General features: G+C 45.3%; 1 protein-coding gene across 2 annotated transcripts; it reads left to right on the top strand.

The window, feature by feature from the left end:
* Positions 1–18: 18 nt before the first annotated feature.
* LOC110081782 (C-Jun-amino-terminal kinase-interacting protein 3) lies at positions 19–27,657 on the top strand. Of its 2 annotated transcripts, XM_072976773.2 has the most exons (27): positions 21–937; positions 5,056–5,176; positions 7,138–7,208; positions 7,430–7,518; positions 8,456–8,543; positions 8,686–8,776; positions 9,228–9,315; positions 9,854–9,960; positions 10,166–10,217; positions 10,602–10,754; positions 11,013–11,061; positions 11,241–11,371; positions 12,075–12,128; positions 13,235–13,405; positions 14,484–14,601; positions 14,976–15,059; positions 16,362–16,415; positions 17,234–17,396; positions 19,021–19,171; positions 20,946–21,026; positions 22,082–22,149; positions 22,242–22,390; positions 23,370–23,541; positions 24,348–24,458; positions 24,556–24,675; positions 26,294–26,410; positions 26,551–27,657. In XM_072976773.2, exons 1-27 carry the CDS (start codon positions 638–640, stop codon positions 26,649–26,651), a joined length of 3,054 nt encoding a protein of 1,017 aa, XP_072832874.2. In that variant the 5' UTR covers positions 21–637; the 3' UTR covers positions 26,652–27,657. The 2 variants fall into 2 exon arrangements, 1 of the variants encoding a protein (XP_072832874.2); XR_012080256.2 differs by lacking the exons at positions 23,370–23,541; positions 26,294–26,410; positions 26,551–27,657 and having other exon boundaries at positions 19–937.
* Positions 27,658–27,659: the final 2 nt, after the last annotated feature.

Genomic DNA, 27,659 nt, shown 5'->3' on the forward strand with positions numbered 1-27,659 from the left:
CCATTGGTGGGCTGTGGGCTCCTGCCTCCGCCTTTCCTCCCCTCTTGGAAAGTGATCCGAAGTTGGGAATCTTAGCGGCCGGAGCTGAAGGGGAGTTGAGGTCTCAGCGATCGGGGAGGGGGGGGGAGGCAGAACCTACGCAGGGATACGGGAGGGTTTGCTTCCTCCTCTCCTGGAGGTGGGAGGGGAGGAGCGAGCCTAAGCCTCCTGGGCTCCCAAGGAGAAGAGGGCCAGAGGTTAGAGGGCACAGAGCCAGAAAAAATCCGGGGAAAGAAGTGTGTATTTGGGGCACCGTCTAAGGGAGAGTAGTGACTAGTGGTTTGCAGTAAGGGATTGTACACGTGTTTAGTGCCTGGAGATCGGAGGAATTAAAAAGGGGGTGAAGACCTGTGGGTAGAGTCTATGGGAGAAGGTAGTAAGCAAGGCACAAAAGTTCCTGGGTTCGCTGGAACAGGAAAAATTAGGGGGTCCTGGATGGAAGGGGCTTGTGAACAGTAATTAATATTGATATTGAGAATATCATCAGGCTTTCTGAATCAGGACGCAAGAGATTTTGTGCTTAGCAAGTAGGAGATCTGGCAGATTAGAGCAAAGGAGTGACAGAGGCTGGAGAGTGTAGTGGTCAGAGCAGCTGACCATGGATGACCCGGAGGAGACCTTTGGAGGAGATGGGGATCCCAGCCCTGCCCCTTATGAAGAGCTGGTGTCTGCCATGGCTGGGGGGCTGTACAGCGAACTGGAACGGCTCGTAGGGGCCTATGGGCCTGGAGCAGTGTCTGGCCTCCTGCCGCAACTAGTCTCCGTTCTGGAGTCCCTGCAAGGAGCTTGTGGGCAGGTGCGAGAGCGAGACCAGGCTCTGGAACGGTTAAGAGATGACCGGCTACGGCTGCTAGAACAATATGAGCGAGAGCGAACGGGGCGCAAACGGGCAGAGGAGGTGGGTATCTCCTATATTCAACCTGTGTTGCTGCCTCTACTATTTCTAAGCATTTGTTCAGCAGAGCATGAAAAGATTCAATTTTTTTGTGCTACTGCTCCAGAGTCCTCCAAGGATTTGTGGTCCGTTCCTAACTCTGTTATTTAATTGTAAGTTACCATGCGGTAGGTGCTGAATGGAAACAACAAAATAGGGTGGCGAAATAAAAAGGAGCTGGCTGAGTAAAGCCAGCCTGTATGGCCTTGGGCAAGCTGCACAGCTCCAGCCACCTCCAAAGAGAAGAATGGTAAGCCACTTCTGAGTAGTCCGTACCTGTTAAGCCCTGAAAAGGGTCACCATAGGTCAGAATTGGCTTGACAGCTCATGGTTATTAAATAAAAAGAGCACAGGGCTCTGGGGAAGAAGTAATTGCATTTGTTTCCTCTTCAAGGCACAGGAGTCTTGTCCTCTATTTCAGTGTTTCTCAAACAGGGGTATCCAGATGTTCTTGGACTGCAACTCCCAGAAATCTTGGCCACACAGCAAGTGGTGAAGGCTTCTGGGAATTGCAGTCCAAGAACATCTGGGGACCCCAGTTTCCGAAACACTGCGTCTATTTCATGTGGCCATCCTACTGCGAAAGGCAACCGATTGTTTATAGGTTTCATGGCCAACAACCAGAAATGCCTGGCAGGCCAATCTGGAGCTGAGCCCTGGGGATGAAGGAGTCAAGCCCTTTCCCCTCCAGCAGCCCTGTAGCTGGTCAAAGCTGGTAGTCATAGAAGTTGGTGCTTTGCAGTGGCAATCATTTTGGCTACAAACCCAGCAACAGATAAAAGGGGTTCTCCAAAAATCAATCAAGAAAGGGAACCATGGGACATCCTGGCAAATGAAACGGAAACCACCATTTTATAGAGTCATAAAATAATGGAGTTGGAAGGGGCTTCTAAGGCCATGGAGTCCAACCCCTTGCTCAGTGCAGGAATCCAAATCAAAGCAGATCTGACAAATGTCCAATTTTCTCTTGAAGGCTTTTCAAACTAATGGCATAAGCATGGCTTTCCTGGTGATGAGATACAGTGGGAATTGTACCGGTCAGTCCAACATCTGGAAGGCCAAAAGTTACCTGTCCCTTAGCTGAGACTTTCATCAAAGACTCTGTAGAAGGTTGAACAGCCAGGGAATAAGAGAAGTCCTCTCTTGGGTTGATAACTGGTTGAAGAATACACAGTGAGGACAAGAGGTCATGATGACTTATCATGATGGAGAAATGTAAAAAGTAGAGTCCCCAGAGAACTGCATTGGGACTGGTGCTTTTCTGCTTGATCATCTGGAGTTCCCAGTGAGCTGGCCAGACTTGCTGATGATGCCAGATTGTTTGGAGTAGATAAAGCTAAAAGAATTTCTGCCAGACAGGTGTTGTTTTTTTATCTCAACTCAGAAGCCCCAGTGGGAACAGGCTAAGTTGCAGACCATAATATTTGGTGGGCAAATTATTCCCTATCCTTAAAAAGATCCCTACCACCTAGGGTCTGAAAGTAAACAATTGTAAGGTGAATTCCATCAGATCATCATATCCTAATTTTTAATTTATATTGGCTGGGGTGTCAGCTACTGATGACTGACTAAGAAAGCAATGTTAGCATGGTGGATAGTTTATTGGAAACACTGACCTAGTGGGTGACTACTGGGAAAGGAGAGACGGGCTGGCCTCTGTTTTTGCTGCTTAGCGAATTCTGGGAGTTGTAGTCCAAAGCAACAAATAAGCACGTCCCTAACAAATTCCATACTGGATCTCATTAGAAACAGAATAAACACAGGACTGCCAGTGTCAGAATGATTTTATACAAATCTATTTAGATTTTCAGCTGGTTGAATATCTCAGTGGTTTAGGTATCTGACTGTAGAGCCAAACGATGGGATTTCAATTCCCCACTGTGCCTCTTATGAGTAGAGCCAGCCTGTGTGGCTGTGGGCAAGCTGCACAGTTCGAGGGTTCCCTCAGAAGAAGGGAATAGTAAACCACGTCTGAGTATTCTTTGCCCGGAAAATGCCAAAAAAGTCACCATAAGCCAAAATTGACTTGTTGGCACATGAATGTTATTTACTAGATTATTTTCTATGCAGTCATAGGTCTGAACATACAAATCTGCTGTGTAATCACATTTGGAACTCCACACTGTATACTGTTTAGACCAGTGTACCTGAAAAGGGATATTGGAAAACGGCAACCAGAATGATAATAGAATCATAGAATGATTGAAATGGAGGGGGCATATAAAGCCATCGAGTCCAACCCCCTGCTCAATGCAGAAATCCAAATCAATGCAGATCTGACAGATGGTTGCCCAATTGTCTCTTGAAGGCCTACAACATTGGAGCAGTCACCACCTCCTAAGGTAATTGGTTCCATTGTTGTACTGCTCTAACACTTAAGAAGTTTTTCCTGATATTCAGCCTAAATCTGGCTTCTTGTAGCTTTAGCTCGTCATTACATGTTCTACAGTCTGGGATGATCAAGAATAGATACTGCCCAACCTCTGTATGATTGCCTTTCAAGTTTTTGAAAAGTGCTATTATATCTTCCCTCAGTCTTCTTTTCTCAAGGCTAAACAAGCCCTAAACATGATCATGGGCAATCCCCTCCCATCTCCACCTCTTTTCTCTGTTAAAAAGCATGCCAGTATACAATCTTTCCCCACTGAGAGCACAATAGAAATACAGTGGTGCCTCACTTAACAATGTTAATTCGTTCCAGTGAAATAGCTGTAGAGCGAAAACGTAAAGCAAAAATAAAAAACCCATTGAAACGCGTTAAAACCCAGTTAATGCGTTCCAATGGGGTAAAAACTCACCGTCCAGCGAAGATCCTCCATGGGGCGGCCATTTTCGGTGCCTGTGTAGCGAGGAATCCGTCCCTAAGCACAGCGGGGAGCCATTTTGAGCACCCAGTGGCCATTTTGAAAACCCAACGATCAGCTGTTTTGATCGTCGTAATGCGAAGAATCGGTTCCCGAAGCAGGGAACCGATCTTCGCAAAGCGAAAAAAAAAACCCATTTAAAACATCATTTTGCGATCGCAATTGCGATCACAAAAACATTGTCATGAAGCGGATTTGTCATAATGCAGGGTAATCGTTAAGCGGGGCACAACTGTATATAAAACCTGGGCTCATCCCATGAAGTTGACTGTTTCTCTGAGCAGAGAAGAGAAGAAGGTTTGCACATGGCTCATAATTATCCTGTGGAACTCATGATCAAGAATCACCCTGCTGAATTTCAAAAGGAGGTTAGACACATTTGTGAAGGACAAGGCTGTCCATGACTACTGGGCTGGGATTGTTGTGTCCTGTTAGTCTCAGCTGTTGGGATGTTATTTGTACTCACTGCCTGCTTTGGGGTTTCTCACTGGCAATTGGCTGACCGTTGTTTGAACAGAATGCAGGACTTGATAGGCATTCTGCTTCTTATCTTCTGCTGAGGGAAGGCACACTGTATCTGAAACCGGGATTATGCTTTGGGGCATCAGAGGTTGTAGCTGCTGGCAGAGCCCACCCCTCACGTACTCCTTTAAACAGTGCTTTTTTTAAAAAAAAAAGCAGTATTTTAGGCTAGCTGCTATTGCAGTGTCATGTGATGAGGAATTCCCCAGGTTGATAATGCTTGCTGTTCAGAAGAATCCCTCTTGTTTTGTCCAATGGTGTCATACCTGCCAACTTTAAGGGATGCCCCTAGGTTTTATGGTTTCACAGTGGGAATGAACAAGGAGTTCCTTCCCCACCATTCCAACTTCTAAGGAAACGTAATCACTTCTCCTTCCCTTCTCCTTTAAATCAGTAATCACTGTTATCCTCTGCATGAACAGAAATGGGGAAAGTGGACGACCCTTTCCAGACTCCCACAGCCCTCATGGCCATTCTAGCACTCTGATCATAGTAGTCCAAAAAAAACAAACCTAACTTTCTCCAGATCTGTGCATCTGGGTGGGAGTAAGTCTGACCAACACTGGAGATCAGCTGTGTTGTTAAGGGTACGGAGGAGCAGTAAAAGAGATCTCACAAAGTTTGGAAGAGAAGTCGCAACAGGACTAGGATTTCATAGATAGCAGGTGCCTGGACTCTTGGTCTCTTTCCCCACAGCGGTTCATGGAGCTGGAGGATGTGATGGAGCAAGAACGCAAGGCGCATTCGGCAGCCGTGGGCCGGCTAGAAGGACAGAGCCGTGTCTTAGAGGGGAAAGCACGAAACTATGCGGATCAAGGTGAGGCACTGGTTCATTCATAGCGATCCAACAAGGGTGAGCTTTTAGATTAGAGATCGGAGGAACATTCGCCAACCAGATGTTATTTTACTAAAGTGCTCACCATCCCCAAACTTGCTAAAGTGGATGTGCGTTTACCAGGCACTCACCTTGGAAAGCCCACAGGTTGGTCTTCATCTCATCATGTGCTGTCATGTCAATTCTGGTTTATGGCAATCCTTTTCAGGGTTTTTCCAGGTAGAGAATACTCAGAAAGCCTTCTTCTGGTCGCACCCTGGGGACAGCGCAGCTTGCCCAAAGCCACACAGGCTGGCTGTCATTGTAGGCGGCACAGTGGGGGAATTGAGCTCCCGGCCTCTGGCTCCGCAGCCAGATACCTAAACCACTGAGCTAGCTATCCAGCCAGATTAACTTATTCCTATCCCTATTTTAAGCTCCTTTGGAATTTGTAGGAAGAACCTGCATTGGAGAAGGATGCTGTAGTCGATGGCGTGTGTGGGTTAATATTTTTAGACACCAGCTCTCAGAATTCACCAGGCAGCATGACCTGGAGTTCTAGTCCAGAAATACAGCTATCGCTGCACAAATCTATCAGAGGTCTGTCGTGGCTCAGTGGTTTAGGTATCTGGCTGTGGAGCCAGAGTTTGGGAGTTCTCACTGGGCCTCCTGTGAATAGATCCAGCCTATGTGGCCTTGGGCAAGCTGCCCAGTCTCACGGCAGCCCCAGAAGAAGGGAATGATAAGCCACCTCTGAGTATTCTCTGCCTGGAAAACCCTGAAAAAGGGTTTCCACAAGTCAGAATGGACTTGGTAGCACATGATTATTATTATGTTGTGGGACTGGATGGATGGTGAGTAACAATCCTTCTACTAGTGTCTCTTTTCTCATCTTCTGGCTTGCTGATGATGATGCCCATCAGACTAGAGGACATGCCCTATCCTGCACCAGTCTTCCATACACCTCTTGAGGACACTGGCTGGGCTGGTATAGCTAGTTCGCCAAGATTGAGGTGTATGGGGAAAAGGAGTGATGTAGCTTCTTTTACATTCTTTCTTTCTTTCTTTCTTTCTTTCTTTCTTTCTTTCTTTCTTTCTTTCTTTCTTTCTTTCTTTCTTTCTTTCTTTCTTTCTTTCTTTCTTTCTTTCTTTTCTTTTCTTTTCTTTTCTTTTTTTCTTTTCTTTTTTTTTGGCTGTTCAGAAACTCTAGCAACTTTAGTTGCATTTCTAGTTGTATATGGATATACATTTGTTTGTTTGTTTTTTAATTTAGGGGGAAATAGGATTAAAGGGGAACTGGTGAGTTTGTATCAAATTATGCAAGACATGGAGAAAGTGGGTAGATGGATGTCTTTCCTTCTTCCTTCTCTCTCTCCAGTAATGCTACAATTTTAAGTCCCAAGTTTATTAATTTATTGATTAATAAATAAAAATAAAGGTAGAGGAGATGGAAAATGCCATCTGGAAAAAACAGAAAAATAAAATGCTTTGTTACATGGTACATAACTAAATTATGGAAGTTGGTGTCCCATAATGTAGTGGCATTTACTGTCAAGTTACAGTCAACCCTCGACTTACGAACGTCCCTACATATGAACTTTTTGATTTACGAACGGCTCAGTTCGCAAAAATTGGCATTGACTTGCGAACGGAGCCTCGACCTACGAACAAGGTTGAGGCTCCGTTCGCAAGTCAATGCCATTTTTTTTGCAAATGGAGCAATCAGCGCCTTCGGAGGTCTCAAATGGCTCCCCCCCCCCGACATCGGAGGAAGCCGTTTGAAACCTCCAAAGGCAAAAAGGCAGGGAGAAAGGACATACGACAAGCACATTTTTAAAACATTACATGAGAAAATGCTCATAAAAATCAGTTTAAAGCTAGTTTAAGTTTGTGGTATTGATACATCCATTAACGCCTTCCCTCTTTCTGCCCCCACCCTGTCTTTTTTTTTTTTTTTTTTACAGTGGCCAGTTTGGAGGAGCAAAAATCTTTGTTATTGAAAGAGCTTTCAGCTCTCAGCCAGAGCCATTCCAAGGTATATTTGGCCAGGAATGTTTCTTGGACTACTCTCTTTTTCCTCTTTTTTTGTGGTTTTTTTTGCCTTTTTCAGCAGAGCTGGAAAATGTTACTTTTTCAGACAACTCCCAGAATGCCACGCTGCCTGAGGCATTTTGGGAGTTGTTGTCTGAAAAAGTAATTTTCCCCTTGTTCTTTCAAACCAGGTCAGGTTCTCAATTCAATCTTTCTTCCTTACAGATGGTCCAGAGCTACAAAGAACTGAAATCACAGAGGGTGGCATCGACTGGTATAGGTCAGACCGGGACTCCATCCGCTGAAGCAAAAAGGTTTGGAGGAGGAAACTGGATCTGGGAGGTTAGGCATTCAATGGTGGTATTGGTGGGGGCACCCCAGAGTCAACAAGCCAGGCATGCACCAAACTGTTGATAAGTTGAACTTTATACAGTGGTGCCTCGCAAGACGAATGCCTCGCGGGACGAAAAACCTGCAAGACAAATGGTTTTTCTCATCACTATGGTGCCTTGCAAGATGGCTTCTTCCATTCACAAGACGAATGGTTTTTTTTTTTCAAGACCGATGCCTCGGAAAACGAATGAATTTTCGCAAGACAGCGCTACTCACGGAACAAATTACATTCGTCTTGCGAGGCACCACTGCATTTTTGTCTCAGGGGTGAAACGATAGTTGCTGAGCATCCCAGCTTCCTCTGTTTTTACCACAACTGTCGTTCAGCCCCATCATGTTTCTGCCCATCCTGAGGGGTGGAGAAGGCAGGCCTTTGTGGTTGCCTAGCAATGGATAGTCTACTGCCCTTTCCCATCAAGAATAAGCTTAGACTTCAGAACTGGAAGAGACCCTGTGGATCATTGAGCCCAGCTCCTGTCAAGGAGGCACTGTGGGGAATCAATCTCCCAGTCTTGGCCCCTGCGGCCAGAGGCCTCAGCCGCTGAGCTGTCCAGGAGTTCCTGGAGAAGTCCATAAGACTCTGCCCTTTGGTTGTCAGGAAACGGCCAAGGGCTGCCCGTGACAGCCTAGGCAACTGGGATGAAGACGAAATTAAAATCTGCTCTTCCCACTCCCCTCATCCAAAATGGTGAAATGGTGCCAAAGGCAAGATGTTCTAGAGTATACTCGATTTCTTTTACATATTCTTTTGAACAACAGTTTCCAGACTTCTCTAGCCATTGCAGTAGTTGGATTTTTGGAATTTTAGTCCAAAAAATAAAGTGGTAATGACATGATCAAAATCATCTTTCTGGGCAGATTGAAACCCCTGTCTGTTCAGGTGCCTGCACAGTTTCAGCCGAGAAGTTTAGATCCTGGGCCTCCGGAATCACCTCGTTCCCCAGAGGTAAGCGGCTTGGGATTTTGAACCCTGAGAGGCCCTTGGCCAATGGCTGCAGAGTTGTATGGGAAGACTGGAAGATGGCAGAGATTTTATGGGCCTCAGGCACTACATTTTTTTCCTCCCTTTGTCTTCCACATCTCTTCAGGAACCAGGAGAGATCCAGCCGCTTCCTGGTTCAGACACAGCAAGGAACAATTTCCCTTTGGCGCAAGAAATGGTCCAGCCAGAGAAAGACAGTATGGAGACACCTTTCACTTTTCCTTATTCTTGGATAAAACTTTACTCCTAAGTTCAGCTTATTGGTCCGTTATTTTCTATTTCACACGACAGCAGCGCGTGAAGGACTTGGCCTGAGGTCTTTATTTATTTATTTTCATACTTGATGATTACATTTATAGCTGACTTTCCCAACAAAAAAAATTAGTGCTCAAGGTGCCTTTAAAGAATTCGTGAAAGAATAAAAACAAGTAAAGCCAAATTGCTGTAAACGTTTATGGCTAATTTTTAAAATTAAATTAACATTAAAAAAATCACTTTCAAATAAATACAGTCCTCATTTTCCGGAAGGAGCAAAAGTATTATTTTTATTATTAATATGCTTCAAGGAGCATAATAATTTATGAATAATAATTCGTGAAAGTGATAAATACTTTTGGGTTGTTTTTTTTGTGCTGCTTCTCACATCAGCCTGTCTAGTTCAAAAGCGAAGCTTTGACTTGGATGACCTTGTGAACTCTACTCCTGAATTGGCACCTGATCCCCAGCAAGCAAGCAGGTAAGAGAGATGGGTTCCTATCTTTAGCTTCTGAACAGGAAGCTACGTATATTGACACAACACCATTGACCTACGCTCAGGCATGTCCATGTCTCCAGCATAGTGAGATAACAGTGTGACTTTTCCTTCCTGCCTCCCCCGACCTTAGGAAAATCATCCCATCCCATAATCCTGCAGAGTCTCTTCTATCTCTTTTCACCCTGTCAGTGCTCTCACTTCAGGAAAAGTTGCAGTTATCTATCACATGGGCTTCTTTGGAGGACCATGTACCACTGAGTTGGATGGCCAGACTGTCAACACCTTTCTCTTCTTGTACCCCCCTTTCTGCAACTTTGGTTTTGAAAGCACTATGTGTAATCATGTTTTGAGGACGATGCCTTTGTATTCTTCTTGCACGCACATGCGCATGCACACACCGAGTGCCAAACCTACTAATGGGTTGCTGTCTTTTGTGGTGTCCGATGTGAGCATGTGTTGTTGTCAGGATGTGGGTGGGCGGGAACACCGTCTGTCTATCTTTTGTCTGTCTGTCTCTCAGCCCCCTGAGTACCCCCCTCGAGCGCAACACGGTCTCCCTTTTCGCCGAGGTCTCGGGCCTCAGCCCTGAACTTCTCAGCGATATGGATGACGGCGCCGATTTGCAGGGTAGGTGCCATTTCCTAGTTCTGTATTCCTGTGGGAACCAAGTGCTCTCCCACCAAGTCCCTCACAGCCAGCCTTTTAATCCAATCAATATCTCTCTGAAAAAAATGTTCTTGTAGCCCCCCCCCACCTTCCCAGCCTCTGAAGAATTAGGATTTAATCTGCACCCCAGCAATTCAGTGATGTCCATATTTGGTCGTATTTCCAGGTGATGCCCTAAAAACCGTGATAGCAGAAAATGCCAAGCTGCAAGAAGAACGGTAAGGATGAGCCTTTTGTTTCCTAGTTTCAAGGGATGGTTTGGGAAGGAAAAACTCCTGCATGCCCAGGTCGAGGGTGACCTACTTGGCAGGCAACGAAGAGAAGTGTGGCTCCTGCCCTGCCTGCCTTATCGCCACTTGGAGAGTCTGTATCTCAGCTGGATTTTACATGTTTTCCTGCCACCATGGTTCCCAACCTTGGGTAACACTAATTTTCTTGGACTGCTATTCCCAGAAGCCTTCACCACCCGCTGTGCTAGCCAGTGTGTTTGTGAATTACAGTCCAAAAACACCTGAGTTACAGAAGGTTGGGAACCACTGTCCTCCCTTGTATGACTGGTCCTGATGTTGATGTCTTTGTCCCGCTCGCCGTCCCGTCTCCAGGATCATGCTAGACACTGCCCGCCGCCACCTCATTGCCCGGGTAGAAGAGCTGAGTGAGGAGCGAGAGTCTTTGCGGATGGAGCGTGAGGGCACCGTGGGGGCCCTGAGCCGCTGCCAAGCCCAGCTGAAAGAGGCTGAGTTGGAGCTTATCCGGTAAGACCTGGTCACTGCTTTTCCTCCTGCTGAGAACACTTCTTCTAAGCCCCCCCTCTTTGTCTGTGGGACAGTCCAGACTCTAGTAAAGCACAGGAGAGCAGCACCTCAAAACAGCAGTACATAAATACCTTGTGCGATGGCTCGTGGAACACGAATGGAGAAACACCCCCCCTTCCAACCCAGGAGATCAACCAATACTTATCGTAATTTTATATCTCGACTGCATTTTTGAGCCATCTGTCTCTCTTATTCTAGGATCCGGCAGGAATTTGAGGAAAGAAGACGCTCGAGTGAAGATGGAGAGGTAACCAGAGTGCCCTCGTCATGGCTGGCAGTAACGTTTTGTTCTCTGGAAGGCAGATAGGGCTGGGGAAGGGTTTCTGAGTTTCTGATAACACAGGAACTGGACTGTGGCGTGTGGTCCCTTTCTGAGAGAAATGTATATAGGTTTTGCTGAAGCAGGGTTGCTCTCTCCCTCTGTAGGCTGAAGGGAGCTCATCCCAGCCGCAGAAGTTTACCCGCGCTGAGATGGCCCGCGTGGTGATGGAGCGCAATCTCTACAAGGAGAGGCTGATGGAACTGCAAGAAACGGTTCGGCGCACTGACCTGCTCAGGTCAGCAGGCCTCAGGGTTTGAGGGGCCTCAGGCTAGGTTTGTGGGGAAAATGGCTAGGTAGCAGATAGCTGCGTTAGTCTGTTGTAAAAAATTTGAAGTATCAGGAGGTTTCAGTGGAGACCGAGGCTAGGATCACCCATTTCGTGATGTTCCCAATTGCTCCATAGCTGGACGATGAAGGAAGCTGACAGGGGGTGGGAATCAATTCATGAGAAATATGGTGCCCGAGAAGAGCTTCATGGATACCTTGGACCAGCAGATAGACAAATAAGTGGGGTTTCAAGTAAATCAAATCTGAACTTATACTAGAAGCTGAAATGACTAAACTGGCTCTTTTGCTTAAGAGTTTCCACTCTATTTAGCTTTATTTTATGTGTACAACTTGGACTGGAAGAGATGAGAGAGGGTTAAAGCTGGCAGATTAATAGCTTTCCTCCTTGTAACCTGGATTACTAGTAGCTGAGGTGAGATTTAGGCTTGCCACATGTTCATAACCGCCACTGCTGACAAAATAGCTCTTTCATGTATTATTATTATTATTTTAGTTTTAATGGAGGGGTAGGAACACATCAGTTGTGTCCATGACTGGGATTGCCTGCTCTCCTTTTCTAGCCTTGAGGACTAGTAACTCATAAAAATAGAAGCAAAGAAGTCAGGTACTGTCAAGGCTGTCCTTAAACAATTGTTTTTCTTTCTTCCCAGGGCTTCGCGAGAGGAACAGGCTGTTCAGATGAAAAAGTCTTCTTTCTGGAAAATGTAGGTGCCATATAAGGTCTACGCCAATAGTTGTTCACACTGCATGATTCTAGACAATATCTAAGGAAGGACAGGGGTGCCTCGACTTACAACCGTCTTAACTTGCAACCAATTTCACTTACAACCAGCTCTGATCACAACATTTTGATTTGACTTGCAGCCGGCACTTTGAGATACAACTGGAAAAAAGGCCTCTTTTCCCCATTCTTCTCTCCCTCCCTCCTTTCCTGCCCTTTTTTTAACCTTAGAGGTCATTTTAGGTTTTTTTTTTAAAGTCTCCCCCTAGTGGACAGATTAACTGCTTTTGCATTAGTTCCATTGGGAACCAATGCTTTGAGATACAACCAGCGACTTGAGATACAACCAAAAACGTCTGGAACAGATTACAGTGGTGCCTCGCTAGACGGTTACCCCGTATGACAGTTTTTTCGCTAGACATTGATTTTTTGCGATCGCTATAGCGATTTGCAAAACTGATTCCTATGGGGGAATTTCGCTGGACAGTGTTTGGCCCCTGCTTCTCAAACCAATTTTCACTAGACAACGATTTTGACAGCTCCCTCCGTGCTCACAAAACGGGTGTTTTCGGGACCTAAGCTTCGCAAGACAGCTATTTAAACAGCTGATCGGCGGTTTGCAAAGCGGCTTTCCTATGGCTGATCTTCGCTAGACAACGACGATTCTTCCCCATTGGAATGCATTAAAGAGGTTTCAATGCATTCCAATGGGGAAATGCTTTTCGCTAGACGATGATTTCGCTAAACAGCAATTTCAGTGCAACAGATTATTGTCTAGCGAGGCACCACTGTAATTGCTGTTCGGTGTATTCCTAATTAAGTTTGCAGCTCAAGGCACCACTGTATTGAGTTAGAAAGTCTTTGTTACCATTAATTCTGGACCAGAAAGGAGAACAAAACTCTTTAAACAAGCTGTTTGATAATGCTGGAATTGCTTTATTTATACAGACTACCTGTCCTTAGTACAGAAATCTGTTTTTCTTTGCTTACTGAATTTTGAAATACTTTGTAAAGAATGAGAGTGCAAGCAGTTCTCCATGCTTTTCCAGTTTGCCCTTAATGACATTGGTTTCTGTCCCCTGCCTCCAGCTTTGATCGTTTGTTCAGCCCTTCGGACTCTCCAGAGAGATCTCCTGCATCCCCACTGCCCCCGCGGAGGGTCCGGTCCAGCCCTGTGAGCCGCAGTGAATTGGGACGGAACGGGGCACAGTTGTCTCCTGCACTGAGATACATCCCAAGAACTACCTCACCCACTTCTGAGTAAGTTGTGTAACATCAGCAGCTTATGAGGGAAGGTACACGAATCATGGAATCATAGAAAAGTGAAGTTGGAAGGGGCTTTAAAGTGCTGTCATACCAAAGTAAGGGACGTGGCGGCGCTGTGTGTTAAACCACAGAAGCCTCTGTGCTGCAGGGTCAGAAGACCAGCAGTCCTAAGATTGAATCCACGCGACGGAGTGAGCTCCCATCGCTTTGTCCCAGCTCCTCACCAACCTAGCAGTTCGAAAGCATACAAAATGGAAGTAGATAAATAGGTACCACCTCTGTGGGAAGGTAACAGCGTTCTGTGTCCAGTCGCACTGGCCATGTGACCATGGAAACTGTCTTCGGACAAACGCTAGCTCAATGGGTTGGAAACGGAGATGAGCACCACCCCCTAGAGTTGGACACGATTGGACTAAATGTCAAGGGGAACCTTTACCTTTACCTTTATCATAGCGAAGCTCCCAAAAGCTGATCAACAGGATACTTTTCTGTGAATGTACTGAGCGGCCTTAGGTCAAGTCAGATCATGTTTGCTCCAGTTGGCAGTGATCTTGCATGGCAGCCTTCTGCCACCCAACACTATAGCTTCCTCTGTCCCCACTGGGTGTGCCCCATGTTAATGGGAGTTGTAGTCCATCACACCAGGATGGTGCCAGTCTCCCCCCCCCCAATTCATATGATTAAATCTGGCACCTTTAGATGGAAAGTGGGTATTCTTGACTATCCACAAGGGCTCTCTACCAGATCTAAGAATGGTTACGTTTTGGAACCACAAATCCAAGAATCCTGCAATGGCTAGGCAATTCTGGGAATTGTAGTCCTAGGGAAAATTAACTTCCTGTTCTGTGCTCTGTGCCTAAAATGAGGGTGTTTTATATTGAGCTGGACTGCTAGGCCATCTAGCCCAGTACAGATAGGCAGCAGAGCTCCGAGATCTCAGGCGAAAATCTGCTTTGGTCTGCAAGTGCATCCATCAACCCCAGGGGAACCTGTGCGGTTTATGTGCCACGATCTCAGGCTAATCCTCAAAGGCTGCCTGCCGCCTACAACTGTCCATTCTGTGTCTCTGCAGAGCAGACACTTCCCCGCAGCAGAAGCGGCGAGACCTGTACCAGGAGATCCGCTCGTACATCTGGCAGGAGCATGGGCGGGCACAAATCCGTGGCTGGAGCCAGCCGCCTACACTCCAGGTGAGCATCCTAGGTGCCTGCCACCGTGTCTTGTAGTTAGGCATCCCAAAGAGGTACATCCCTGTGCTAAGAAATAGGTCTTCATATGCTATTTTTTAAAAAAACATTCACACAAGTAAGAGGAGGGAGGTTGGCATGATGTTCTGTATCTGGGTTTCAACACAGCTGACATTGTATAGACAAAACCGTACAAGCGAAATGAGCCTGTATGTATTTGCTTTTATTCACAGTGTTATCAGCCAGCAGTGCGGTCTCTTGCACAGGTTGTATTTATCTTCCTCCACCGTTATAATGGAGTGTGTTCCTTGTTAGGAGCTGGAAACTCTTTAAGATGAGTCCCTGCATGTTAAAAGTTTGTTTTCTTTGCTCTGCAGGGTCAGGACTCCTCCCCAGGAGATGCCGATGTCCCTATGCTTGTGCAGCTACGGATGCTAGACCAGAAAGATCCCAGTACCAAGGTTGTTAAAACAACGTGTTTACAAACTTTGAGTGGCTTTTGGGATGATTTTCTTTGATCCTCATTAAAATCAGAGAAACATCTCACTCAGATTGGTACAAAGTGGCCCCATCTTTGCTGTCCTTCCACAAGCAGGCAAAGACCATCCTCTTTAGGCAAGCTTTCTCTTAGTGACTGCCTTTATCACGACATGGCTGGGCTACTTGAGTAACTTTTAGATGGATTGTTGTGCATTACTGCTCTGACTGGGTCTTTAGTGTTTAATATTTAACTTATTGTGTTCTTAATTGTGTGAATTTAAATGTTGTGAGCTGTTTTGGGTCCCTTGTTGGGAGAAATGCATCATCATCATCATCATCATCATGGTAGTAGTAGTAGTAATACCTGTGCTTACCATCTCTCAGAGTGGTATTTTTTTGTTTCTTTTTAAATATTTGCATACTTACTGCTTTAGCTTTAATGTTGTCTTTTAATGATGTAAACCGCCGTTGTATACTCATTGTTTTCAGCTATAGATAATGTCTTTCAAGCATTTAAGCTGCCTTTTTAAGGAGAAGGGTGGGGTAAAAATATAGTAAATACGTAAATAAATACTATTTTTCCTGCACTACATTGCCAATGAAAAGGTTTCCTTTTATTTATTTAATTTATTAATTTATTTAATTTATATGCCGCCCACACTACCCAAAGGTCTCTGGGCGGCTTTTAGAATAAGGTGTGTAGACACAATGGGTCTGGCTGGTCAATTTTATTAGACCTCTGAAGGTTATACCCACCCCACCCCACCCCAAAATGTATTTGGTTTTTTAAAAAGATTTTTCAGGACTTTGAAAAGCACAAAAATGGGTAGATAGCCTTAAAATGGGCAGTGATTGGGAAACTTCTCTATTGTCTATTTTTGGACCAAATATTTACAGTATTTGCAGTGTGGGAGGACCTCGGGCTGTATGCGAGGGGACACTTCAAGAGCTGCACAGATGGACTTAAGACTGTGTGTGTGACTCCATCCACACAATTCCCACCGGTTTCAGAATGTGTAGGAAAAGAAATGGACAAGTTCAGATCAGTGTCTTCTGTTCAGACTCTGTGATCTCAGAAGAAACCTTCCATTTTAATTGTGTAGTGTTCTCTCCCTTGTCTTGTGACATGTTTAACGAAGGCTTTTGGTTGCTGGTGGGATGGAGACAATGTAATTCCTGTTTAAAATTAATCTAAAAGCAAAATTGGAAGGCTATCTTAAACTCTCTCTCTCTCTCCTGCTTCCTTTTTCTGCCTCTCTCCCCTCACTCCCCCCCCTTTGCAGCTCTGGTGTGCCGCAGTATCCCTTGGGCCAGAGACTCAGGAAATACCAGAGACTGTAAGTATTGATTTCTGCACCTAGATTTGAGAATATCTGATTTAGGAAGCTTGCCTGGCTTTCAGTTTTGGGAGAAATTAATAAGGACCACTTTATTTAAGGTGGCTTGCAGTTTGGATACTATTTTCCTATTTTATTAGTAGTTTCTAACAATATTCTATTAGTATATTTTACTTTTCTTTTTTTTAACTCCTTGCACATTGCTTTGGGAACGTTGCTGAAAAGTACCATACTTTAATAGATCTCCGTTTTTGCAGTTAGAAAAATCAGCTGTAAAACCATTTAAGTTTCCACTAGGGCAGGAATTTCGCTCATTCTCCCTTTAGCTCTGTGGGTGTCAGTTGACAGATATTACTGGTCTCACAAATGTTTCATTTGTTTATTTATTTGTTTGTTTGACTTTTATACTGCCTATCTGCCCGAAGGCCACTCTGGGCAGTTTACAACATTGAAAATAACAGTAACAGTAATAAGGCAACAACAGCATAACTAAAAATTCAAAATGAAAACATAAATTGACAATACATTACAATATTTTTTTTAAAAAATTAAAAAAGTAGTAAGCACTAATTAAAATCAGTTAGTGGCCTGTCTTGAGAACACCTGACTTGGCAGATGGTCAGCCTGTAGCCCAGATAGAAGGGGTTGGAAGAAAAGGAGAAATGTTGTTTCATCTTGAACACTGTTCCATTTTGTATACACGTCCTGTGTACGTATTTGTGTTGACAAAGCAGGAGACTGTGTAATGAGTGCAAAAGCTGCATTTTAGGAATGGTGGTTTGATCTCTCGCTGCCTCCTCCCTTTCTGTTTTCTCTAGGGTAGCCCTTCTCAGCATGTCACCGGCTGCTCTCAGCTGTGGGTTGCTGCAGGGACTCATTCTGCCAGTGAAGTGACTCTTTTTGCTGCCCAGAACTCAAACCACATCCTGGAACACTTCGTCTTGCCTGGAGTTCATGTCCTCTCAGTTGCATGTGTGCCTGGTAAGTGTGGGGAGGGACGGTGGGATGTTTGAGGGCAGACAGGATTACGTCCTGAGGCAGTCTTATCCTTCTTGCTGCCCTCCAGATACGCTGGACTACAACTGCTAACATGCCCAGCCACTGTGGCCAAAAGTCAAGGGTGCTGGGAGTTGTAGTCCAATACTGTCTGGAGGGCCACGCAAATAGTTTAATAATAAGTAATAAATAAATAATATCACACTAAGATGATCACCCTTCCTCTTAATGTCGTTGGACAGTCTACTGAGATAATGTTCAGTCTGTGCGCTTTGCCCCTTTAGTACTTAATGCAGAGAGTGACATGGTGGAATAATTGTATAGCCCAGTGGTTAATAATAATAATAATAATAATAATAATAATAATAATAATAATAATAATAATAATAATAATAATAATAATAATAATAATAATAATAATAATAATAATAATAATAATAATAAAGCATTTCTGTGGAAATGGCCCACCTACAGTATTTTGTGTTGGTTTTATTTATGCAGTCTTTCTTCTTGAGAAGGAAAACAAGAAGGGAATAGGTTTGTACGCTTTCTCCTCAAACTTACTCTGAACATTTTTACTGTGTTCTTCTGACGAAAAGGCTCCCAGAATAGCTTGTTATAAGCAGACAGTGTATTCTTTCGGGCTTCTGATACACAAGATGAGACATAAAAGGAAAACAGGATAGTGAAGGAAGAGGAAAAGAAGCTCAGGCACTATTTGTTAAAGTCACAAAACTCTATTTTATCTACCCACTGCTCTTTCTAAGAATTTTGTGACTTTAAGAAATAGTGCTTGAGTTTCTTTTCCTCTTCCCAAGGAGAACGGCCAAAATGGCTCCTCCTTAAACTGAGCTAATGGAACGCCCCAATGTCCTGTTTCTTCGGGATAGCTGTACGGAGGGAGAGACCTGATGGACGTGGCTTGTCAGCAGTTCTGATGCTGCTCCAGCCCCCTTTCACTTGATGGAACAAGTGTTGCCACCAAAGGTGGCATCAGCTTTTCCTGTTTTGTCACCTTCAGCCGCCTGATAATGGCCCACTTTGATGAATGAATCTGTGCTGCCTCCCTCGCTGCTTGCCACATGGGGAGCCAACGCCACCAGTGTATCTCTGCTGCTGCTTGTGTTCCTTTAATGCAGTGGTTCTTAACCTTTGTTACTCAGATGTTTTTGAACTGCAACTCCCAGAAACCCCAGTCAGCACAGTTGGTGGTGAAGGCTTCTGGGAGTGGCAGTCCAAAACTCCTGAGTAACCCAAGGTTAAGAACCAGTGCTTTAATGCTTGCCTTAACTGCCTTTTGACTTAAACCTCTTAACCTTCATTCCAGCCAGGCTTTTAAACACGTGCATCAGTGTTAGGCTGTGCCACCCATCTCTGCTGTCTGTTTCAGACTGCTAAGTTCTCTGAGAACAGGGCACTATATACTGTTATCTTAAATTAGTTACTTTAAAGCCTCAGAGTCTTTTGGAGCGACTGGAGTGGTTGGTGCCAGTGAAGAAACCTCGGAAGATTTGGAGACAATGTCTGTTTGTTGCTATGTTTCCTCACTAAATTGATTTGCTTTCTGTGTTGCTTGCTTCCCCCCCCCCCCCTGTCACTTTCTCCTCAGGCCTTATTATCCCTGGTGGTGAGAGTCCTGAGATGGAGCCGGAAATTCTTGAAGACCCCTTGGCCCCTGGATCTGACAGCGAAGATGAAACGGCGGAGATGGAGTCGGTGGGCACAGAGCCTACCATCTGGTTTGGAACCCAAGAGGGATGGTAATTGAGAACAGTAGGGTTGAAAAGTAGGGTATGAAGGGAGGCTTTATCCCAATTCTGCATTGTTTTGTGAGGGTGGGAGTTTTTCGTCCACAATTGCTTCTCTACAATCATTGCGGATGTTTTTCCTCCTTGGCATTGTGTTAACACACACCTGAATGCTTCAGACTAGCAAATTGCTAAAACTATAGCTTTTATAGAGGTGGTCACACTTGCTGATGATCAGTTACCCAAGGGCATTTAGTTAGCAGCACCTGGCTGCTGCTTTGCCTCTTAATTCCTATGGAAGCAGGAAGAATGTACTTAGCTTTTCACACATGACTTTTCCAGTTTGACTTAATTGTTGTAAAGTAAATGGTGACACGGTGTAATACATCAAAAGTTGTTCATCTAAGGTTGTATTTACCTAATTTTCAAACCTGCTAAGAACCAAATGATTTTTTTATGATGTCCTGATACGTAAAACCATAGCATTCAAAGAGGGTGTACTTTCTTTTTCATATGACTGTATCTTTTTTTTAAAAAGAGCTTGTCTCTTCTTTTTTCCCCATTTCTTAAAATGTGATCTTTATGTTTTTTTTTCAAAGAGCACTTTAAGATACTGTTTTTAACTACATTTAAAAGAGTTTATCTTTACATTTTTTTCATCTTGCACGGAGTTTTCTACTAAGTTCTCAGGCACTTTTTAAAAAAATACATTTTGGCCAGACCCCTATTGGAGTTCACATAAAGGTTGTGCAACCTGCCACAGCTAAATGACAAGGGGCTGAGGTCTATCCTGGTCACATGTCCAACTGAGAAGTGCTCTGGCACCTTTTCAATTACAATTAGCCATGGCAACTTAAGTATTATGCAAACATGAGTATGGTCCCTGCCATTGCTCATGCATTTATTTATTTATTTATTTATTTATTTATTTATTTATTTATTTATTTATTTATTTATTTATTTATTTATTTATTTATTTATTTATTTATTTATTTATTTGCAATATCTGGTTGGAGGAACAGTGTACAGTATGAAATATATAGATTTTAAGGGCCTTTTGCATTCTGGGTGGAGTTTACGTTTGAGAAATGTGAACGTATCAAGTTTACAAATACATTTCTCACATGTTCCTACAATGTTGGGGAGCCCATGGTGTAGCGCCCTGTTTATTTATACACCGCATGCCCGGCATCATTGAGAAACATACCTGATATGTAAATCCTGGATGCCACTTGGAGTGAAATGGTGTGTGTGTTTGGGGGGGGAGATAAATCTTGGACTTGGTATTTCCTAAGGTAAGGCTGGGCAGGAGGATTCAAGTACATACACCCTTGGAAGCTCTCACTTGCTTTGTCTCACACTCTGTTTTTCAAATTAATTTTATTAATAATCATACACAGTAATATAATAATTTAAAAAGATAAAAACAAAAAAGATTCCAATAACATAAAACCAAAAAGAAACAAAACACAAGATGCACGATACCTGCACCATCACGTGCTCCCCTTCACCCTTAGGTTTCTCCCTGCACAGCCAGTGAGTGGGCAGCTGCCAAAGGAGGCGGGGCAAAGAAGCCCAGGCTCCTCCCCAGATTGGGAGCCGAGACTTGTGAGTGGGGCAGCCACCCAGGGCTGGGGGACGGGAACGTGTGGCATCTGTGGTGCCTCACATACAAATTGGTCCAAAGTGCTATGAAGCATTTCGTGCCAAAATCTCTACACAGGACTAATATACATATTGGTTTTCCTTTATATCTAATTCATGCCCCACCTTTTTCTGTCTTTAGTATCTATATCCACTCGTCTGAGAGTGACTGCCGACGTTGCAGGGGAAGAGTGCAGCTGAAAGATGCTGTCCACTGCATTGTGTGAGTATGTGATTCTCTGATGCTCTCTGGGTGGGAGTTGCCTGTGTTCCGTTCTTGTGCTGGTCAGTTATTTCATATGTACAGTAGTGCCCCGCATGGTGATAATCCGTTCCATAGAAATCGCTGTTTAGCGAAAACGTCATCTTGCGAAAACCATTTCCCCATTGGAATGCATTGAAACCAGTTTAATGCGTTCCGATGGGGAAAAATCATCGTCGTTTTGCAAAGATCACCCATAGGGAAGCCATTTTGCGAAGCGCCAATCAGCTGTTAAAATGGCTGCCCTGCGAAGCATCGGTCCCAAAAACACCCATTTTGTGAATCGCCGATGAGTGTTAAAATCATCGTCTTGTGAGAAACGGTTTGCGAAGCAGAGACCCAAACTTCGTCCAGTGAAAATCGCCCATTGGAATCAATGTTTTGCGAATCGCTATAGCAGTCGCAAAACCTCATCGTCATGCGGATTCGTCATTTTGTGAGGTCGTCGTCTAGCGAGGTACCACTGTACACATAAAAATATATTCTAAGTCTAGAGATATTGGGTGGCTTTGTATGCGCTACAAAGCAGCTTAAAAAACTGTGAACCAGTTCAGCAGAACAAAACAATGAGTGGAATTGGAGGAAGTGAAAAGTCAAGAGTCAAGCCATCATTGCCGGGGCCTGGAAGCTGAGAGAAGAGCCATGTCTTAATAAATTGTGAAAATGAGGATAGTGTGAGTAGCAGCTAAGCCTCCAGGGAGTGGGTAGCATAGCGGAGAAGGCTCTCTCCTACCTCACCATTTCATTTACTACTCCTACATGTGGGGCACAAGAGAAGGCCACCTCACTAGATTTCCATGCCCAAGCATACAGAGAAGTGCGCTCTCAGTATGTTGAGGGTCCCAAGCTGTTTAGAGTTTTGATGACTTCACCAGCAAATTGAAGTAGAGGCATCTTGGCAGCCAGTGCTGTTTCTTTACCACTGGTGTCATGTGAATTTCATATGATATTCCAGGCAGTGATCTGGTCACCAGGCTGCAGACCTCTCTGTTCTCACTCTGTTGTTTCTGCCTCAGCCATACCCAGGGCCGTGTGGCAGCTGCATTAGGGGATGGAACTGTGGCCATTTTCCACCGGAATTCAGGTGAAGCCTTGCTCTTTCTTTTCTTCCTTTCTTCCCCACCCTTCCCATGGTTTGGACCTTCTCTCTCTTAATAAATTCCCACTTCTTTTCAGTCCGGAATTGGGACCTCTCTTCCCCTCGGCTGGCTGACCTGGGAAGGCCACGGCGCTCCATCCGCTGTGCCATCCCTGTGCTGGACCGGCTGTGGTGTGGATATGGAAACCGGGTCTATGTGCTGGATCCTCGTATGGCTCGCATCCAGGTGAGCTTCTGGGGCCTGAGAAAGGGCGGGGGGGGGCAGTTGCCGGAGACTCTGGAGTCTGAAACTCTGCAAATGACATAGTTAAGACGGCGGGAATCTCTTGGGACGCGGTGGGGAAACTAATTGGGGAAATTATATTGGCCATGCATAGTAAAACGGGAAGATCCCAAGATGCAGTAACGTGATTCACAAGGAAGCTTCTGCAATGGGAAGGGAATTTCAGCTGCATGAAGAAGATCCCAGTTTCATTCCGTGGCATCTCAAATAAGGCTGGATAAGATCCCTTCCTGAAACCCTGAAGAACAGCAGCTGGTCAATGTGTGTAGATAATACTGAGCTAGATGAGCTAGTGGTCTGCCTTTGTGTAAGGCAACTTCTTATGTTTTTACAAGAGAGTTAAAGCCTAAAAACAGAGGTAAGCAGAATGCAGATCGGGATCCACTGCCAGATCTTGGGGTGATTTGCTTTAAATTAGCAAAAGAGTCTTATCACCCGATTGTTTCAATGAAAATAAATTTTCAGTTGTTAGGTTAGAATGTAGACATGGATTATTGCCTCTGTCCACTGAACCACCGAATTAAAAAAAAAAAAGAAATCAAAATGGGTTCCACAAGCCTGATGTGTCTATCCTTGCCCTGCTTTAAATGTATTATTTTCTGGAGTGCAGCGGCTCAGCAGAACCCAGAGAGGGTTTTCTGATTGTGTGACTGGGATCCAGCAGAACAATTTGCAGGAAGAGTTATAAGGATTGCTGAGATCCAGTATCTGGACTGTGGGAGGGAAACATGGTGTTATTGGACTGCAACTCCCATCATCCCTCATCATTGGCCATGGCTAAGGTGGATCGGAAGGTGCAGCCCAAAAGCATCAGGTGAGACATTCATTCCCTAATCTGACTTAGACAAAGTGGTGTGTGTTTGGGGGGAGGGGAGTCACTGGACCAAGCTGTTTGTTGCAACCTGCTTTCCCTTTCTCTCAGCGCTACTTTGAGGTGACCTCACACCCAGAGAGCCAAGTGCGGCACATGGTGGCCGCCGGTCGTGGCGTCTGGGTGTCCGTTCGGCTGGAGTCCACTCTGCGCCTCCTCCATGCAGAGACTGGGCAGCCATTGCAGGAAGTGGAGCTGGGCCCCTTTGTCACTCGCACGCTTGGTGAGTGATGCGGAGGTCAAGGGTGCGGGGCTTTTATTTGTGCCGTGAAGCATCTTTGTAGGAAGAGGACAGTGGAACGCCGGGCAGTACAAATCCACTGCTCTTCCCAGGTCTGGGAAGGAGAGGCTAGAGCAAGACTTGGGCTTCAGTAGTTTCTTGCCTCAGAAGAGCAAAGAAACAGGTAATTAGGAGAGTGTCCAGAACTGGATGTCTCTGTGAGATCTAATAACAGAAAACCGAGTGGTTTTATCCTCCATACATTAAAAATAAAATGCATTTTAACTGTTTATGAAAGTTATGCAAATATGGTGGAAGCTTTTGACTATCAACTTGCATTAGGGAACGGGGAAAACTCAGAAAGTTCAAAAAAAGTGTGAATTGATGTGTTGGCCATTCTGTGTGAGACTCACAGTGGCAAACGCAAAAGGTCTTTGCACTTTTGGTGGATTGCCCATTCCCTAGCTTCTCTACCTACTTGCCTGATGAAAGACAGAAGAATGTGAAAAGCTCATACCGATTTTGCAATATTTTAGTGGTCTTAATGAAAGATATGACTCAGCCTTGCATTCTCTGGGAGCTGGCACTTCGATAATGGAACTGGCGCTTCTGATAGAGGAGCGATGACGTTGATGGCTCCTTCTGCTTCCTGGATTGCTTATCGTCGGTTACTGACTGACTTTAACCTCCTGGACATAAATAACAGAGCACCTCGTCTTGGTTCTGGTACATGACACTCCTGTCTGTTATTACTAATGAAAGCTTATTCTTGATGCTGGCTTTCTTTTCTCCCCTTCTTCCCTCTCTAGGGCCGAGCGGCCTCAGTTTAACCTTGAACGTCTCAGCGCTTGGCGCTTATGGGAAGCGGCTCTGGGTCGGAACATCTGGCGGTGCCATCCTCTCTCTGCCCTTCATTTCTGGTGAGCCTACTCATTACGGCTGTAATGGCGGCTACAGCAGGCTACCTAGTGTGACTTTCTGTGAATTTGCTCTTGTTTGTCTTTCTCGCCCCCCCAGAATTTGCGAGAAGCTCAGAGCCTTCCACCCCGACTAGTATCCCTTACTGTGCTATGGAGCAAGCCCAGATCAGCTATCACGGGCATCGTGATGCCGTCCGCTTCTTTGTCTCCGTCCCAGGTAACCTGGAGGAAGGGTTGAGGGGGCCTCTTTCTGAGAGGAAAGGTGTTAAAAACATGTAGGAAGGATTCATTAAATCACATTCAATTGAACTAAAATCTTGGGTGGGGCCAGGCCTAGCTCAGCCTCAAAGCCTTCCTGTGGAGGCCTTTCTCCCAGGTGAGCCACATTTAGGTATCTCTACAGTGTCCGTCAGATAGAACTCCCAGAATGGAGAATGATGGGATCTGCAGTCCAAGAAATTTTTTAAAAACCCTCATCCCTACTGAGCACATGTATGGCCTCCAGCCACTCATCCCATTGCTCTGTTCTCTCTATGGGTATGATTCTGAATACTTAGTTGTTGGTTATTATTATCCATGTAACGAGTGCTTTGCAGTGTGCCAAAGGACTGCCCCTTGGTCCAGGGGCTCAGTCAATTGGAGCGGAGAGGCGCCCCCCCTTTTTGGCCACTGCTAGATCTATGATAGTGTTGGCTGTCTGGACAGGGCCATCATCAGTAGTCGGCAACTTGGGACACCCTCTCCCCGATGTTGTTGAAGTGCAACTCTCTGAAGCCCTAGATAGCAGAGCAGAAGGTGATCGGTGAATGGAATTGGACTCCGACAACATTTAGAGGGCAACTAGTTACCCACTGTGGCCTTATTGAGATCACAATGTTCAGGCAGCTTCATATAAAAGGGGGGGGGGCAGTCCTTTAGGCAGCTGACGTCCCAGTGTGAAAAGGCACGGCTTGAATTGAACTCAGAAGCAATGTGGCAACCAGTGTGTGTCTCCCACAGCTGGCAGAGATCGTACCAGTGTACTGGTTATAATTCCTAGCTGCCCAATTTTGAATTTGAATGAATTCTAGCTTTTCAGACCATCTTTGAGGGGCAGATCTGTAAACAATGGCTGAAGTTCAGTAGTAAATCACAACTAGAGTAGACCCATCGGATCAGTGGTTATTGTAAGTTCCATTGATTCAGTGGACCTACTCTAGCTGTGCCATACTACAGTTAACGACAAATCCGCATAGCGACCCGTTTTTTGAGGTCGCTAATGCGATCGCATTGCTATGTTTAGATAGGCTAAACATCGCATTGCGATCATTTCTGCACCCGGCGGCCATTTTGGAAACAGCTGATTGGCAGTTCCAAAATGGCCGCTGGGTGCAGAAAATGGCCACCCACAACATTTTCGTGCCCTGCCCTTTCTTACTGGGCAGTGAAAATGGTGGCCGGATCCAGGATTCTTCGCTTACCAGTGAGTTTTTCCCTAATAGGAACGCATTAAACGGAGTTTAATGTGTTCCTATGGGTTTTCCCCGCCCGGATAGCAAAGAATCCGGCTAGCGACGTTAATCCTGGAACGGATTAACGTCGCTATGCGGGGCACCACTGTACTGGATTTCAGCCAATGTATTATAGTTGTCTAAATGGGATGCTACCAGAGCACTGGCCAGCTTCACTGGTACTGGATTGTGCATTTCCAGGGTGGAAGGGAAAAGGAAGACTTGCTTGATGATTCCGTTAATGAATGCTGAGATTCTGCGATTGGGAATCTTGTGCAAAGCTTTGTCACAACACCGGTGGCTTATACAGAAGCCTGTGCTCTGATTCCTTTGGGCTTATTTTAGGATGTGTGGGTCCATCCTCTTCTGAAAGCGCCAAGGAATCACACAACCAAGAGAAGTCAAGTAAACCCTGCTGCCTGGTGCTAAGCGGAGGGGAGGGATATATCAACCTCCGGATAGGTAAGCCTCTTGCTTTGCACATTGGGGGTATACAGTGGGGTCCCTGTATGGGCAAGAATTCCACCTGATGATCCTAGAACTGGTGTAGTTGTGGTGGCTTTTTTTGATCTCATTTGGACACTCCTTTCCTCCATCTTTAGGAGATGACACAGATGAGCACTACGGAGACCTTCTGCTCTCAAACCCTCGCCTCCGTCGAGCCGAGCGGAGCCACCTGATTGTCTGGCAGGTGGAGGCCTGAGATTGTGGTGGTGGGCACAACAACGGGTTTTGGTGGGTGTGGCTCCACTTCCACCTAGGAGGAAACAGCACAGTTTGCCAGTTGCCGGTGTCTCCTTCCCCACGACTGTCTCCCATTCTTTAACCCTCCGGGGTCTGCAGGGTTGGAGTCATGACTTCTTGCAACGTTCTCAGTCTGGTGCAGTGGGGGTGGAAAAGCTACCTGGACACCAGGATCTGTTTTGTAAATAGGCTTGATGGACGGTGGGGGGGGGGGAATCTTCAGTGGGTGGATCCTCTGACTTCCTTCCCCTTATAAAAAATACCCTTCATCTCCACTGCTTTCAAATTGGAGCAGTGCATTGGTGTGCAATAAACCTCCTGGATTTCCCCTAACAAAAACAAACAAACAACCCCAGGCTGTATTTGCTCATTCTTTCCTTTGTTACCAGTAACAGTGTACCTCTTACTGACTGGGGAGCTGCAAGTCAGGATGCCCGAGACTACCAGAACAGCCTAGTCCTAGTTGGGAATATGGGGGCGGAGACCCTATGAGTTGAACCACAAAAGACCAAGGATCTGGGCTCCTAGAGTGGCTTCCAAGGTCATTCGGAGTAATGACCCTCATCCGTCTTTTTGGCTTCTCTTTCTGAGTGTGATTCTCTGATGCACTTTTCATTTGGTGGGTTCGGACACAGAAACGAGACCTGGGAAAAATCTGAAAGCCAGGCCTGGAATTGGTGATGTAAACAGCAGCAGCACTACTCAAAGAGACCTCAAGGGGGAGCTCTCTGGTCTCACTGTTGAATCTGGTTTAGATGCTAAACGGGATTTGTTGATTCCTGAAGCTGTTGCGTGAACAGGATCCTGCCTGGAGCCCTGGGATGATGCCTGGGGACCCACCACGCAGTTTATTTCTCAGGGTTGCTGTTTGTTATTTGTCTGTCTCACCAACGGTGAGGGTCTCTAGCAGCATCTCAGGATCTTTTTCTATGTGATGGTTTCTCAATAAAGCTTTATCATTAATACT

Source organism: Pogona vitticeps, chromosome 6 (genome assembly GCF_051106095.1).
Source record: "Pogona vitticeps strain Pit_001003342236 chromosome 6, PviZW2.1, whole genome shotgun sequence".
Classification (NCBI taxonomy): Eukaryota; Metazoa; Chordata; class Lepidosauria; order Squamata; family Agamidae; genus Pogona; species Pogona vitticeps.

Bases quoted from the DNA above. Each gene is read 5' to 3' on its own strand.
- LOC110081782 (XM_072976773.2), top strand. From the start codon at position 638: ATGGATGACCCGGAGGAGACCTTTGGAGGAGATGGGGATCCCAGCCCT. The intron at 938-5,055 runs GTGGGTATCTCC...CTTTCCCCACAG, and splicing joins GGCGCAAACGGGCAGAGGAG to CGGTTCATGGAGCTGGAGGA. The intron at 5,177-7,137 runs GTGAGGCACTGG...TTTTTTTTACAG, and splicing joins ACGAAACTATGCGGATCAAG to TGGCCAGTTTGGAGGAGCAA.